This window comes from Narcine bancroftii, chromosome 12 (genome assembly GCF_036971445.1).
Source record: "Narcine bancroftii isolate sNarBan1 chromosome 12, sNarBan1.hap1, whole genome shotgun sequence".
NCBI lineage: Eukaryota > Metazoa > Chordata > Chondrichthyes > Torpediniformes > Narcinidae > Narcine > Narcine bancroftii.
This window is the reverse complement of record NC_091480.1, coordinates 64,951,468-64,968,015: the sequence shown is the minus strand read 5'-3', so window position 1 is coordinate 64,968,015 and position 16,548 is coordinate 64,951,468. Positions and strand designations below refer to the sequence as shown.

The window sequence follows — 16,548 nt, the reverse complement described above, 5'->3', positions numbered from 1 at the left end:
GCTTTAATATATAAAACAACCTTGCTGGCCCGGATCCAGGTATAGGAATGGAGGGAAGGGAGAGGTGGCTCGACCTTTATGGCCCAGGACCACAGGGGAGGATTCATAGGGTATGAGTCATCAGTGGGCGGGTCAGCTCCATATATACAGCAGTCAACAATAACTATATACAATGGAGGAAACATATCACCACATTGGGTGTGATTGGGCAGCAGGGTTGTGATCTGGAAGGGACCTCTACCGTTCTGCGCCATTAAATTTCTGTGATCCAATGATACTGCACCCTTTCTCACCCCTGCTGCTCTTGGGACAAGACATGCGAGTAAGCTGCGATTGCCAGAGATCCTTGCCATTTGACGCCCGCTGCCTTGCGGATACAGGGGACCCTTGCTGCGGGGAGTAAATTGTCACCTCCTGACTGTTCACCTGTGCTCCTGTAGCCCCTTCACAGCCATCCCACAGTCCACAAGGCTATGGTACATTTCTGAGAGCAAATCATCAGTAAGTTTGCAGATTAAAGCAGACACAATCAGCACAGAGTTTTGGAGCCAACTGCCCGTTTAATTTGTAAGTCTAGATGCTCAGACTCTTCAATATGCATTCTCTTTGAAGATATCGTGATGCGAAATTAAAAATTACGCTTTCAATGCACCCTATATTCAATCTCTCTCTACAAATGAAGATTGAGATACACTCATTTTTGAAACATCCCACTTGAAGGGAAATCAAATGGAAGGTGGCGTTCGGTCACATCAGAGATGTGGGTGTCCGAAGGTTGGTCAAAGAGATGGGTTTTTAAGGAGAACGGAGGGAAAAGGTGAGAAAGTGAAGGCAAGGAATTGGTCAGTTCTTTCTTGCACCACCAATAAGTGGTCGTTCTGCCATGCCTGCTGGAAAAAAAGAATCTCAGGGTTGTACGTGATGTCAGGTATGTTCTCTGATCGTAAATCTGAATTCCAGAGCTTGGGCTAAAGGCACTGACCTCAGTGGTGAAGGAATTAAATTGGAGGATGATCAGGAGGCCTGAAATGGAGGTCTCCAAGGGCTGAGGTTGCATGGGGGTGACAAGAATAGGAAGGGGTTGCTTCCTTTGCAATGAAAGAGTGAAAGAGAGAGTTAATTGAGGTTCATATATTTATATATGGATGGAATAAATAGTCGCTTTACCGGTGGTGGGGGGGGGGGGGGAATTGGATTTGAAGTAGAGGGGACAGGAGGAAAATGGCTTCATGCCAAGGCTGAGTTTGGGGTGGGGGGGGAGGGTGTCTGGATCTCATTGCCTGAGGGAGGAGGAAACACAGAAGCCCTCACCGTGGTGAAACAGCACTTGAGCTGTGACCTCCAGGGTCATGTGGGCAGCCGTGTCCTCTTTCTGTGCGTGTTTTACGAGAGAGGCAAAACCATTGGGAGGACTTGAATATACAAGGCTGACATTTTCGAGTTGGAGTCAGGAGGTCAGAAGGATGAATGAGGGTCCAGGACCTTGCGATAGGGGTGCTGGCCATGGCCACAGAGCGATTGCGTGAGACCAAGGATGACCTGCCGAGGGAGGCGATTCTGCAAAGTGACACAGTGACGTGGGGCTCCGTTGTATCAAGCGCTCCCGATATCGCAAACTCAGCCGTTTCTCAGACAGCCTTTGCCCAACCTCCAGCCACTAAGGGCAACAGACTTTGAAGTGGGAGGAGGTCATTTGGCCCCTTGTTAAGGTCAGTCTCACATTGTGGGCAATCATGACCTTTCACCTTAGTGAAAGTCTGCAAAAGCTGTGATTGTAGTAGAAATGCAATTAATGCTGGAGGAACTCAGCCGGTCTTTTCAGCATCCATAGAAGACAAAGATATATTGCCTCTGTTTCGAGCCTGAGCCGAGTTCCTCCAGCATCTTGGGGTGTCTTTATCTTTCACCTCAGGGCCGCTTTCCTGCATTTCTCCCCAAAATCCCTCGATTCTTTTCTTATCCAAACCCTTATCAACCTCGGTCCCAAATATCCTCAGCCACTGTGCCTCCACAACTATAGAACCATTGAATGCTACAGCACAGAAAACAGACCATTTGGCCCTCTGTCTGTGCTGTCCACCATTTCGCTAGTCCCACTGACCTGTTCCCACTCCATAACCCTCCAGACCTCTCCCATCCATGTACCTATCCAATTTATTCTTAAAACTCAAGATCTAACTGTCACGTTAGATGACAGCTCATTCCACATTCCCACCACTCTCTGAGTGAAGAACTTCCCCCTAATGTTCCTCCTTTCACCCTAAAGCCATGTCCTTTTGTATTTATCTCTCCCAATCTAAGTGGAAAGGGCCAACTCGCATCCACTGTCTACACATCTCATAATTTGTAAACCTCTATCAAATCTCCCCTCATTCTTCTACACTCCAAGAAACAAAGTCCTAACCTGTTTAATCTTTCCCTGTAACTCAACTCCTAAAGACCCGGCAATATCCTAGTAAATCTTCTCTGCACTCTCTCAATCTTATTGATATCCTTATCTGTAGTTAGATGACCAGAACTGCACACAATACTCCAAATTTGGTCTCACCAATGTCTTAAATAAGCTCAACATAACATCCCAACTCCTAAACTCAATACTTTGATTTATGAAGGCCAAGCTGCCAAATGTTTTTTTTTACAACCCTATCCACCTGCGACACCACCATCAGGAAACAATGTCTCTATACTCCTCCGCACTCCTCAATGCCTGACCATTTACTGTGAATGTCCTACCTTGGTTTGCCCTTCCAAGGTGCATCACCTCACACTTGCCTGCATGAAACTCCATCTGCCATTTAAACCTTCAAAAGATTTCCAAGGATTCATTACCATCTGCATGAAAACTTTTCTCTCATCTCTGTCCTGTATGGTAGAACCGTTATTGTGTGAAATTACACAAAGACTTGCCATCAGCAGAAATGACCCAGCGCCCCTTAGGGTCAGAGAAAGAGAAGCAGAGTCCTCCCCAGAGTCGCTGAGTGTCTGTGGATTCGCCCCCAGCCCTCCTGCAGCCTCTGCAGCTGCACAGATTCCTGTTCGAACCATCAGCTGCCCCGAGCTCCAGATCCGAACCTCTGATATGATCAGGAAGCCTTCTTTCCCTCAGCGCCTTCTCAAATCCCAGTTCCAATACCTGGTACCCTGAAGCCCATGCGGGTCCTCCGACCGCAAGTCTCCAGCAGCACACAGCCTGCGTAGGTCCTTCAACTCACCCACTGGGGGGCATTTACACTGGCCAGTCAACCCACCAACCTGCATGTCCATGGGACGTGGTGGGGGAGGGATGTGAAACTGGAGCACCCAGGGGAAACCCACACAGCCACAAGGAGAATGTGCAAACTCCACACACAGCGCCGGAGATCAGGATTGAACCGGGCTCTCCGGAGCTGTTTTGGCAGCAGGAACCTTGAGCAAACTGGACCAGCATCCACTGGTCCACAGGGATGCATTCAAATACCACCAAGGCATTGAGTCAGCCTGGTCTCAGGTGCAATCACTGTGAAGCCCAGAGGACTGTGGTAAAAGGGCCATTGCGGTTGATAATGTCCTTCAGGAACACGAAGGAAATTTGCTGTCACCTTCCCCAGCTCAGGGACAATTTGGGGTGAACGTCCAGATCTTATCAACAAAGACAGATACAAAAACTGGCTGATGTAAGAGAGGCCTCCAAGGAAAGAGGTCACAGGAAAGAGGTCACAAGTGGATATGGTAAAAACACAGAAACCTGGAGAAACTCAGCAGGTCAACCAGTGTCCTTTATATAGCAAAGGTAAAGATACAGAACTGACCTTTCGGTCTTGAGCTCTCATCAAAGTCTGCTGATTTTTGTGTTTTACTTCATTTGAGTCTCCAGGACCGAATGGAATGCACCCTTGGGTTCTGAAGGAGGTCGCTGCAGAGATTGTGGAGGCGTTGGTAATGATCTTCCAGGAATCAATGGAGTCTGACAGAGGTCCAGTGGACTGGAGAGAGATAGCGTACAAGAGCAGGGATGTAAAGTTGAAACTCTATATTGAGGCCCCACTTGGAGTACTGCGTGCAGGTTTGGGCACGAGATCACAAGATCAGGGAACAGAAGGAGGCCCATTGAGTCTGCCCTGCCATTCTCATCATGAGCTGATCCATCCTCCCACTCAGCCCCACTCCCTAGCCTTCTCCCCGTGACCCTTGGTCCCCTGACTAATCAAATATCTGTCAATCTCTGCCTTAAATACACCCAACGACCTCACTTCCACGGCTGCCTGTGGCAACAAGTTCCAGACTCACGACACTCTGATTAAAGAAATATTCTACGTCTCTGTTTAAGTTGACACCCTTTTATCCAGACATTGTGCCCTCTTGTCCTAGACTCCCCTACCATGGGAAACATCCTCACCACATCTACTCTGTCCAGGCCTTTGAGCATTCGAAAGGCATCGATGAGGTTTCCCCCCACCCCCCATCCTTCTGTACTCCCAACAAGCTCAGTCCAAGAGCTGACGATTTGAATTTGATCTTCAAGGGAAGTGGGGTAGGGGGATTTATGGTTGGCCAAGCTGCAGTATCGGTGACTCTCAGTAGGTGGCGATGGGAGCACAGCGATCAACAGTGCTGGCAGCCAACACGAAATGGTGCAGAAATGCCAAATAAAAGCTGCAGATAGACAGATGCTGGAATCTGGAGCAAACAAAGAATTGCTGGAGGAACTCAGTAGGCCAGTGGCAGATATGTATTTGTAATTTCACCTGTTTTATGTTACTCCTGATCAAGGGTCCCACTCCGAAATGTTCGACCCATGGATGCTGTCTAACCTATTGAGTCTCTCCACCAATTCTCAGATACGAAGCCGTCATGGGGATTTTTTTCAGATTCTGACAGTTCCTCCAAGTTCACTTATTAACCCCAGAAACACACCAGCATGACACTTATAAAGATTACAATAATTTTTGTACCTTATAACCCTTAGCTGCTCATTGGGAGAAGGACCGAAGACTCTGGTAAACTTCTACAGGTGGACCGTGGAGAGTATTCTGGCTAGTTGCATCACTCCCTAGTACAGAGGCGCCAACTCTCGAGACTGAAAAAAGCTACAGATTTGTTGACTCAGCCTGCGATATCACAGGCACCAGACTTCACTCCATCGAGGACATCTACATGAAGCGGTGTCTTTAAAAAGTAGCCTCTATCCACAAGGACTCCCACCACCCAGGCCATGCCCTCTTCACTCTGCTACCGTCAGGGAAAAGGTACAGGAGCCTGAAGACGAGCACTCAGCGGCACAAGGACAGCTTCTTCCCCTCCGCCATCAGATTCCTGAATGATCAATGGACCACAGACACTGCCTCACTTTGACTGTTTTTTCTCGCATTGTTTTTATTTATTTTTGTAAGGTGGTTTATATGAATGTTTGCCCTGTGGCACTGCCGGAAAACACATTTCATGACATGTTCATGACAATAAATTTTGATTTTGATTCAGAATTGCTACTGTTATTGGGATGCCCAGAATTCTTGACAGAGGCAGGGTTGGTTGAAGGAGTGAATTTACATGGGATGCTATGCGATGGTGAATCTGACTCGAAGGGCTGATTGGCCTACTGCTGCTCCTATATCTTGTGATCAGGCTGGGAGAGCCAAAAGGCTCTGCTGCTACTCCATTCTGGAGCAAGAGGATCTTTCCTGGACCCCACACACTAATGGCATCATGAAGAAACCACGTCGTCGCCTCTACTTCCTCAGGAGTTTGCGGAGGTTTAGTACAATATCAAAAACCCTGGCAAATTTCTACAGAGATGTGGTGGAAAGTGTGCTGACCGGCTGCATCACGGTCTGGTGTGGGGATACCAATACCCCTGAGCGTAAAGCCTTTCTGGTAGTGGACACAGCCCAGGACATCACAGGCAAAACCCTCCCCACCATCGAGAACATCTACAGGGAATGCTGCCAACAGAGAGCAGCAGCAATCATCAAGGATCCACACCACCTAGCACACGCTCTGTTCTCACTGCTGCCATCAGGAAAGAGGTGTAGGGGCCACAAGACTCGCACCCCCAGGTTCAGGAACAGCTGCTCCCCCTCCACCATCAGACTCCTCAATGACAAACTCAATCAGAGACTCATTTAAGGACTCTGAGTTGTGCACTTTATTGATTTTTTTCCCTCTCTGTATTGCACAGTCAGTTTGTTTACATTTCTTTATTTGTTTACATGTGTATGTTGTGAACCGTATTTTTGCATGACCAATAAGTGGTAATTCTGTCTGGCCTGCTGGAAAAGGAATCTCAGGGTTGTATGTGATGTCATGTACGTCCTCCGACAATAAATCTGACACCAGAGATGGAACAGTTAAATGGTGAGCAGAAAGGGGCCTTTGCTGTGCACTGCACCACATTCCACCACTGGATGTTCCCAAAGTCCCTTTGGTAAAATACCTTGAGAGTGAGGTCACTTGGAAGAGAGAAACCCAAACACTGAAATCATGCTGGAAATGGGATCACCCAGCAAAACCCCATGAGAGCAATGTTCTTGCACTGTTTGTGGGAGCCGAAAACACGAAGGTGCACCATGGTGGTGATGGGAATGTATAGGCAAGGATGAGATTCAGAATCAGGTTTATTGTTATGACCCACCTCACAAAATTTGTTGTTTTGCGGCAGCTTTATATATTTTTAAATTTTTATTTACAGCACAGTTGAAGCCGATTCCTGCCATTGAAACCCTTGCCGCCCAAATACCCCAATTAACCTACAACATCCGTACGCTCTGGAGGGTGGGAGGAAACCGGGGCCCCCTGGGAAATCCCACGCAGACATGGGAAGAATGTACAAACTCCATACAAACAGTGGCGATTCAAACTCCTGTAACACCTTTGGGTGTATTTTACAGATTTTGGGCAGCTGATCACAAAAATCACTTTCAAATTCCCCTATCATGTACCATTTTTTAGATATAACCAATTTGCTGATTTCCTGTCCTATTTTAAGTTTATTTCAAGCCTACAAAACCAGGAAGTGCAACATGTCGTTGAAAATTCATTTTCTGCATCCGCACTTGGACGTCTTCCCGGCTGATCTTGGTGCCGTCAGTGACGAACACGGTGAAAAGTTTCACCAGGACATCACGACCATGAAAAGGGGTATCAGGGCAACTGGAATCCATCAATGCCAGCCGACTATTGTTGAACACTAACACAAGAGGCATCAGATGCTGAGTACAAATGAAAATCAGCGGCAAAACAGTCAGTTGAATGAACGCAATGTGTCAGCATCAGGATGCGATTAAACAGGCTGAATTCAATCAAAGTTAATTTAATGTTTCTCCAACTTCCTACGTGATACAGCAAACCTGAAGTGATCTTTGTGTTCAGCTTGAAGTTGTCTATCATAATCCCCAAGTTTTTTCAAGAAGCAAACTTCCTGCGAAGGCTGAGGAAAGTCCATCTCACACCCTCCATCCTCACTACATTGCACAGTGGATGTATTGAGAGCATCCTGTGCAACTGCATCACCGCCTGGTTTGGAAGATGTACCTCTTCATACCGCAAGATCCAGCAGAGGATAGTGAAGTAAGCAGAACAGATCATTGGGGGGGGGGCTCTCTTCCTACCGTGAAGGACATCTACAACACTCGATGCAGGCGAAAGGCCTCCACAACCCCTCATGTAAACTGTTCTCCCTTCTGCCATTGGGTAGGATGTACTGTAGCATTTGTGCCCTTGCATCCAGATTGGGCAACAGCTTTTACCCCAAGCCATCAGGCTCCTGAATTCCCTGAACGTATGTGAATAGTGTAAGTGGACTTTTACTCTATACGTCTTAATATTTTGATGAGTTTAACTTCTAGTCTAACTTATATTTATGTAAATCTGCTCTGTGGTCCTGGAGAAACGCTATCTCGTCTTTATCGTGCGAGCGCGGCATGAACGATAAAGGGGACTTGACTTGAAAAGAACCTTTTGAAAAATTAGTTGTCCAGTGGTATAGTGCAAAAATTGCTATAACGTAGATTTCTATAAATGCACTATTTTTTTAAAAACTAGTGCAACAGAAGGGAGAAAGTGAGGCAGTGTCTGTCGCTCATTGTCTATTCAGAAATCTGATGGTGCTTTTCTTCTTTGTAAATAATTTATTATCAATTTTTTTTGTGGGGGGAGAAATTTGTGAGTGCCGAATGTTGGGCAGGAGGGGTGGAGAGACGCCCTCAGCGCATCACGCCTCTGGCTCAATCGCCGCGCTCGATGGAGTGCTCTCAGGCCGAGGGGATGCAAAGTGCCAGCACCTGCATTTTACCACAGCCTCCATCGGGACCATGTGAACGGTCCGAGGACTGGCCCATCAATCAAACCGTGATTCAGAACTAAGGCTGGGAGGGGATTATGGTTCACTGGACCGTCCTGTCCCATCTCATCAATCACCTGGACCGGTGCGGATCAATGGCGGCACGTTTGGCGTAGAGGTTAGTTCAACACCTTTACAGCGCTAGCGATCGGGACTAGGGTTCAAATCCCATCCTGTCTGTAAGGAGTTTGTACATTCTCCCCGTGTCTGCGCGGGTTTTCCCTGGGGGCTCCGGTTTCCTCCCACCCTTCAATAACGTTGGTTAATGGTGAGTAAATTGGGTGGCACGGACTCGTAGGGCCGAAAGGGCCTGTTACCGTGCTGTATGTCTAAATTATTTTGTTTTAACCTCACCATCCCCCTCCCTGCCACCCTCCCCTCATTAGTCCCCACACCACCCTGTCACGCCCTGACCCATATGCGCCCATCCATCCAGCTCAAGCCATCAATTTCTTGCTGATCAACACTCAGACCAAACGTTTCAGCACAGCACGCTCCTTTTATTTTACAAATGGATGCGTTACAATCCAAGTAAAAGCTGTTTTGCAACTTTGAAGGATTTGCGTGATCCTCCAATCTTACAACTCCACGAGCATGCTTGATCTGCACCCAATATTATCAGCCAATGGTTTGCAACGGGAGAACAGAAGTCCGACCTGAGCAACAAAGATTGAGCTTTGGGAGAGAAAATGGGGGAAATCATGAAAAAAAGCCACGTTTGAAGTCTGACAACTCGGAAATGTACGTGCAACAACTGCCTGGTGTAACTTGAACTCAAAAATACTGCCACCGTTCTTGGATGTTGACTGAATCTGTATCTTGCTCACACCATTCTGTCCGATTGCAATCAGCTTTGCACCAGCTGTCTTGTGACTTGGAGCAGGGTAAGCCTTATCTGAGTCTTCTGAAGAGAAATTACAGCACCCCAGCAGGCATTTGCTGTGCACTGATCCCACGTATGTACCACGTTCTCATACCCCTTCACGCTCCTCCCCTCACCCTCCACCCCTGCTTTTGCAATCACAAGCCCCTTTCACATTTGCATGCCAGTAAATCGGCTGTTCAGTGTTTCGGGATAGGACTGGGGTTTGGCCTTTCACACTAGATCACCCCTAACTGGGGACACTGAACGCTTTCACACTAGTAAGGGTTTATCGCCGGCGTTTATTCAGTTCTATCTTTAATCGGAACTGCCTGCAATGTTGCTGCCCGTTTCACACTTGCCTGATCTCAACACCGGTGTCTGCAGATGCTGGGGATTGTACTAGGGGTCAAGGTCGTCAATCCCCGGCATGAGATTACGTCATCGGACACCAGCGTTGAGCAGATTTTGCTTTCACACTTGCCACTTTAAAGGTCGGTTAGTGTTTGATTCCTGGGATCACTGGCAAGTGTGAAAGAGGCTTAAAACTCTGCCGTCTCACTGTGAAGAAAGTTGAAGCATGAAAGTCTGCAGAAGCTGTGACTAGTAAAAAAGCACTGAAATGCTGGGGGATCTCAGCCAGTCACATAGCATCCATAGGAGGTAAAGGTTATTGGACACTGAAAAAACCAGCTGAGATCCTCCAGGATTTTGGTGCATTTTTACATCTCTGTGAAAACCATCCCCTCCGCATAAGGTGCTCATCCTCATCAGTGTAAGTGACTTGTTTGAGAAGGTTCCCCACGCAAGGCTCATTCAGAGTCAGGAGGCATGGAATCCAAGGGGGCCTTGGTTTGTGGAGGCAGAATTGGCTTGCTCACAGAGGCAGACGGTGGTTTTAGATGGTTCGTATTCTGCATGGAGGTTGGTGACCCGTGGTGTTCCACACAGATCTGTTCTGGGACCCCCCCTACCTCTTCATGATTTCTAAATGACCTGGATGAGGAAGTGGAAGGGTACGTTAGTAAGTGGGTGGTGACATTGAAGTCTGGAGGGTGGCCAGGTTACAAAGGAACATTGATAGGATGCAGAGCTGGGCTCGAAGTGGCAGATGGACTTTGTCCCAGAAAAGTGTGGTGGTCCATTTGAGAATTTGAAGGCAGAATAGTGTTAACAGGAGGACTCTGAGCAGTGTGGACAAATTCAGAGATCCATGAGACAAAGCATCTGCAAAGGTTGTTAGTGTTATTAAGAAGGTGAATGGTGCGTTGGCTTTCATTAACCGTGGGGTCAAGTTCAGGAGCCGTGAGGTAATTTTGCAGCTATACAAGACCTTACTTAGAATATTGAGTTCACTTCTGGTCACCTGACTACAGGAAGAATGTGGCTGCTGTAGAGAGGGTGCAGAGATTTACAAGGATGCTGCCTGGATTGGAGAGCAGGCCTTTTGAGGATGGGTTGAATGCACCTGGTCTTTTCTCCTTGGCAATGGGGGATGAGGGGTGACATGATAGAGGTGAATAAGATGATGAGAGACATTGATCCAATGGACGGCAAGAGGCTTTGTCCCAGGGCTGACATAACGAACATCGGGGGCTGAATCTCAAGGTGCTTGGGAGTAAGTGCAGGGGGGGGGGGGGGCAGGTAAAATGTGGTTTCTTCACACAGAGAGTGGTGGGTGCATGGAATGCGCTGCCAGCAACAATGGTGGAGGCAGAGACAATAGGGTCTTTTAAGACACTATTAGATGAGCACATGGAACTGAGAAAAATAGACGGTTATGCAGTAGGGAAATTCAAGCCAGTTGATAGGGTAGGTTATTGGGTCGGCACAACACCGTGGGCTGAAGGGCCTGTACTATATTATAGATTTCTATGTTCTATGTCTTGGAATAGTCAACCTGGGGAATTCTCTCCCCAAGGAAGGAATAGAGGCTGCCTCATTAAATGGCGTTCAGGCACAATTAGATATTTGAATAGGTGAATGAAAGGTTACAGGCAAGTGGATCTGAGCCACATCCAGATCCGCCGTGATCGTATTGAACGGTGGAGCGGGCTCGACAGGCCAGATGGCCGACTCCTCCGATTTCTCAGGAAACTGAACCTGGTCACTGTGCACTGATCTGATTGATTCATACTGTCGGTCTGTCCTTCTCCATCCATCTCCAAGCCTGCACTCTGGTGCACATTCATCTGGCTGACCACATCCTGGTGAGTCACCTCCTGCTGCAGTTCCGTCATGTAGAGCTGATGTTGCATCGTTCCAAAGCCTCAACAGTATTTGCTATTGAAGCCAAGACCACACACTACCCTCCCACAGTTGCTCCACTCTGCAAAACATGTGGCCTGAATTTCTCATTTGCTGTTTGAATCAAACCCAGGTTTACCCACTTTCATCTTTTTTTAATTTTAGACGTCCAGCACGGTAACAGGCCCTTTCAGCCCACGAGCTCGTGCTGCCCAATTTACAACCAATTGACCTACAACCCCCAGTACATTTCAAACGGTGGGAGGAAACTGGAGCCCTCGAGAAAAAATCCACGCAGACACGGGGAGAAGGTACCAACTCCTTACAGACAGCACGGGATTTGAACCCTGGTCCCAACCACTGGCGCTGTTTCAAGAAGGGGGGGGGGGGGGGAAAGAGACCTGAAGGAAATTTATAAAATTGCGAGAGGCACAGTCAAAATCTTCATCTCAGTATAAAAATGTCACATGCTAGAGGGCATGAATTTCAGGTGAAACGTTGATGGGGGGAGGGGGGAGAGGGAGGGGAGGGGCAGGTTTATTTTATTTACACACAGTGGTGGGTGCCTGAAAGTAGATACAACAGCAGCAGTTAAGAGAGTGCTGGATAGATGCCTGATCCACAGGGAGTGGAGGAATACGCATCGCGTGCAGGCAGCAGTGATTTGGTTGATCTTAGCCGTCATGTTCAGTGCAAACCTATGCTGGGGTGGGGGAGAGGTGAAGGAACTGTTCTTCCACTGCTCTGTGTCCCATGCATTATTCCAGTTCCTTTCCAAAGGCCTGTTTTGCCCCACCCCTCCCCTTGTCATGGGCAGCTCCTTCTCGAAAGGTGGTGGAAATGGAAATGCTCAGGCCTTTCAAGAGGCAAAAACAAAGTTCATACTCGAGGCCAAATCTGTCCCCACACAGAGGTGACCCACAACAGTCCTGGAGCTCTGGCAGTTCTGGTAAATTGTGAGCGGCTCTGGCTCAAATTTGGAGAGTTGCCGCATTTTCTGTGCGCCGTCTTGAATCCAGGCATTTAATGAAATAGCAGTCACTGGGGCACCCGGGCACAATATCCTTGGACTTCAGTCCCTAAAGCTAAAACCTTTCCAGATTTTAGTTGGCCCCATTTAAAGATAATGTGAAAGCAGAAAAAAATTGCTGGCACTGAAGATGCATAAACAATGCTGGTTGGATAGACGAGCAGCTTTCCAACAAATTCAATGCTCCTTGAAAAGCTGGCTGGGAGTTCGAGTGGGAGAGATAACCAAGTCCAGCACAAAATTAAACACAGACTCTTCAGGGTCTACATCAACTTCATCAAGCAAAGGATATTGAGAATCTGGAACTCTTCCCTCACAAGGCATTTTGGTGGGGGGGGGGGGGGGGGGGTGGGGAGATGCTGAGCAACAGAACTTTATTTGCTCAGCTGTTTGAAGAGATGGGTGGTGTTTAGGTGGTTGTCAGGCATTACGGAACGATCTAGCAGAGTAGGCTCAAGGGGCTGAATAACCTAATCCCAAGTTCTTTCCTACTAGGTCTCAGATTAGGGCAACGCCGTTCCAGTGCCAGCGATCGGGACTGGGGTTCAAATCCCACACTGTAAGGAGTTTGTATTGTGACAGAGTATATAAATATGTTTTTGGGAAATAAATTGGGAAAGGTTTGTTAGAGTAAGTTACATACAAACATTTTAAAACAGATCTTATTTGAAATACTGGAGTTCTGCCCAATGCTAGACATATCCGGGCCTCACAGATTTTGCAAGAGCTTTGAAGAATGCTCAAGAGACTTCACTAATGGATTGTTGTTTACAAAAGTTAACAGATGAAAGAGCTTGTTGAAGCCACATTGTCTGGAGGAGAGCTTGCTGCTGTAAGAGGTTCATGTGGTTTTGCAAGCAGAGAGAGTCAAACAGGCTTTCTCTCAGGGAGAGAGAGAGAGTGTGCGAGAGAGAGAGCGAGAGAGACACACACACAGAGATCACTTGTATAGTGTTACAGCCAGCAGTAGCAGCTGGGACTGGAACAGGACAAGCTGACAAGCTTATGGAAAGCCCTCTTATTTTGAAAGACAGCCTGGTCAAAGCCCTTGTACTTCATGCAAAAGGAGAGGACTGGCTATCTAATGTTTCACTTGGAATAAGGGAAACAAAAAGGAACTCTGTGGTGACCTGAAAGAAAAAGGTTATCATCTGGAGAACCCTAAATGGGCAAGTTTCATCAGCAAGACACTGGAGTGGCTGATTGAAGGACATCAGTTGTGGATGCCCCAGAACAACAAATCTCTCTCTGAAAACCGACAAGAACCTTCCTGAGCTGTAACCATTTACCTTTCAAGCACCAAAGCCTGCTGAACTTTATCAATGTTAAATTCTGTACACAGTATAAGAATTGTCTGCAACCAGTGAACTTGGAGGAATGAGAAGTGAGATTGCACTGTGAACCAAAGAACTTTTCTGAAATTATACACACACATTACATACACGTGCGCTTAGAATTAGAAGTTAAGTCAATAGGGATAAGTTCGTTTGATTCTGTTTTCATGTTTAAAGATAATTAAAAGTAACTTTCGTTTAAGTAACCATTTGCCTTGGTGAATATCTATTGCTGGTGGGTTTTGGGGTCCTCTGGGCTTGTAATAGTATGTTCTCCTTGTGTCTGCACTGATTTTCCCCCGGGAGCTCCAGTTTCCTCCCTCCCTTCAAAACGTACCGGGGGTGTAGGTTAATGGGGTATAAATTAGGCAGTGCAGGCCCGTGGGCCAAAAGGGCCTGTTACCGTGCTGGATGTCTACATTAAAAAAACGTAATTAAAAATATAACTGCTTTGCAGGTTCTGCAGACAAAATGGCAACTTCCTATTTAGAAACTGAGTGGGCCAAGGAGCAATGCACTTCCGAGAATTCTTTTTGAAAAAAGTCCAGATGTTGGGTTTGAATGAGGAACTCGTGAGCCCGCAGCCTCGCCACTCCAATGCCCCAGGTTCGATCCCAGCCTCCGGTGTTGTCTTTCCTTGTGAAGTTTGCACGTTCTCCTCATGACCACATGGGGTTTTCCCATGGGTGCTGCTCTGGTGTCCTGTCTCGTCCTGAAGAAGTGGGGGCTTGCTGGCTTCATTGGCCGCTGTAAGTTCTACCCATTGAGTGGGTGAGGGGTAGAGTCTGTGGCAGGAGGCAGGGTGGGGTGGATAGGAATGTGGGGAGGATAAACTGGGATCAGTGCAGGATTAGTAACTAGGCGCCTGCCAGGAGCATGGACTCAATGGGCTGAAGGGCCTATTTCTCTGCTGTATGTCTCATGGCAGGTCTAGGGTTTATTTGCTGTCTGGGTTGAGTCTCCAAGAAATCAAAAGCAATGGATTAATTGAGAATTCCTACAGCTCCAAACTTTAACCCTTTGGACTCCATGTCCCGGTTTTCAGGGACTGTCAATAAGCACATATACTCCATGTCCCAGTTTCCCATCTGCTGGCTTGCACTGGTGTTCGTACTGTAGTTTACCCATGGACCCAGTCCAGAGAATATATTATGAAAGGTTAAAAGTCGTCAGAGTCCAATGGGTTAAACCCTGGGTGACAGGAATGAAAGAAAACTAAGGAGTGGGGGGGGGGGAATAAATCAGTCTTTCCTTCTGCATCTGTTCCAGTCAAACCACTGTTTAGTGCTGTGCTTGTTCAATGATCCAGGTCATTTTGTTGCTCTTTCCTGAATTCATTTACCACCTGCAGAATGAAAAAACGACTTGCATTAAAAATTAGATAACCATCTGCAAACCGGCACAAAGTTCAATGCAAGTTTCTAAATTGTTCTGCCCCCTTCCTGTTCTTTGCTTATCCCTTGAGGAAGGGCTCAGGCATAGACATGCTGGTTGTTGGTATCTATCTCTCCATTGGTGAACAGTGGAGGGCCAGCCACTCTTGCTCTTCGTCTCTGTTGGTTAGGAGGTTGGAGGAGGTGGCAGGATCTACACACACTCAATGTTTCTGCAGAGACTCTCTTTTGCTTCTCTCTTGCCCTGTTAGTGGTGCTGTACTAAAAAACACAGAAGTCCGCAGATGCTGTGTTTGGAAGTAAAAACACTCCAAAATGCTGGAGGAGCTCAGCCAATCTCGCGGTGCCCACAGGAGGGAAAGATCTATTGCCGACATTTCGGGCATGAGCCCTTCCTCAAGGCATGAGTAAAAAACAGGCAGGGGCCTGAATTAAAAGGTTGGGGAGAAGGAAAGAGAGGGCAGGGGGAGGAGCACAAAGCCGACAGACAAAAGGTGTCAATTGGATATGGGTAAGAAGGCAGAGAGAGGAAGGTGAGAGCTGATTGGGGGAGAGGGGGTGGCTTTGTGAATGCAGAGTTGGGGGAAAGGGGGAAGAAAGAGATCGAGCTAGAGGAAAGAAGACATAGGGATAGATGAGGGGGGGAGAGGTGTTGATGGAAACTGGAGAAGTTGATGTCAATGCCATCCTGTTGGAGGGAGCCCAGTCAGAAGATGAGATGCTGTTCCTCCAATTTGTGGGTAGTCGCAGTACATGAGTCCACAAACATGTCGGCAAGGGAATGGGACGGGGAATTGAAATGGGCGGCTACTGGGAGATCACTATTGTGGCGAACAGAGCTGAGGCGCTCAGCGAAGCAATCTCCCCATCTGCACCCTGTCTCTCTGATGTAGAGGAGACCACAGCGGATGCAGTGGACGACCCCTGCAGATTCACAGGTGAAGTGTTGCTTCACTTGGAAGGACAGTTTGGGGCCCTGAATGGTGATGAGGGACGGGAGGTGTGGGGGCAAGTAAAGCATCTCCTGCGGTCACAGGGGTAAGTTCCAAGGGGACAATTGGTGGGGAGGGAGGAGTGGATGAAGGAGTCACGGGGGGGGGGGGGGCGGGGAGCAGTCCCTGTGGAAGGCGGAAAGGGGAGGATATGTTTAGTGGCGGGATAACGTAGATGGCGGAAATGGCGGAGATATGTTGGACGCAGCAGCTGGTGGGGTAGAAGGTGAGGACAAGGGGAGTCCTGCCCTTGCTGCAGGGCGGAGGGGACCAGGGCAGATGTGCGGGTAATGACGGATGTGCGGGAGAGGGCCAAGTTGATGGTGGTCAAGGGGAAGCCATGGCGTTTGATGAAGGAGGACAATCTCTGATGAT

The 16,548-nt window shown here is 47.8% G+C and overlaps 1 protein-coding gene across 1 annotated transcript in view; it reads right to left on the bottom strand.

Moving 5' to 3' along the window:
* Positions 1–8,813: 8,813 nt before the first annotated feature.
* The window catches only part of LOC138747393 (peripherin-like), a 40,596-nt gene continuing 32,861 nt past the window's right edge, over positions 8,814–16,548 (bottom strand). The window contains exon 9 of the mRNA XM_069906553.1: positions 8,814–15,132. Within this exon, the coding sequence (XP_069762654.1) occupies positions 15,085–15,132 (48 nt within the window). The 3' untranslated portion in view covers positions 8,814–15,084. The remainder of the gene's footprint in view (positions 15,133–16,548) is intronic.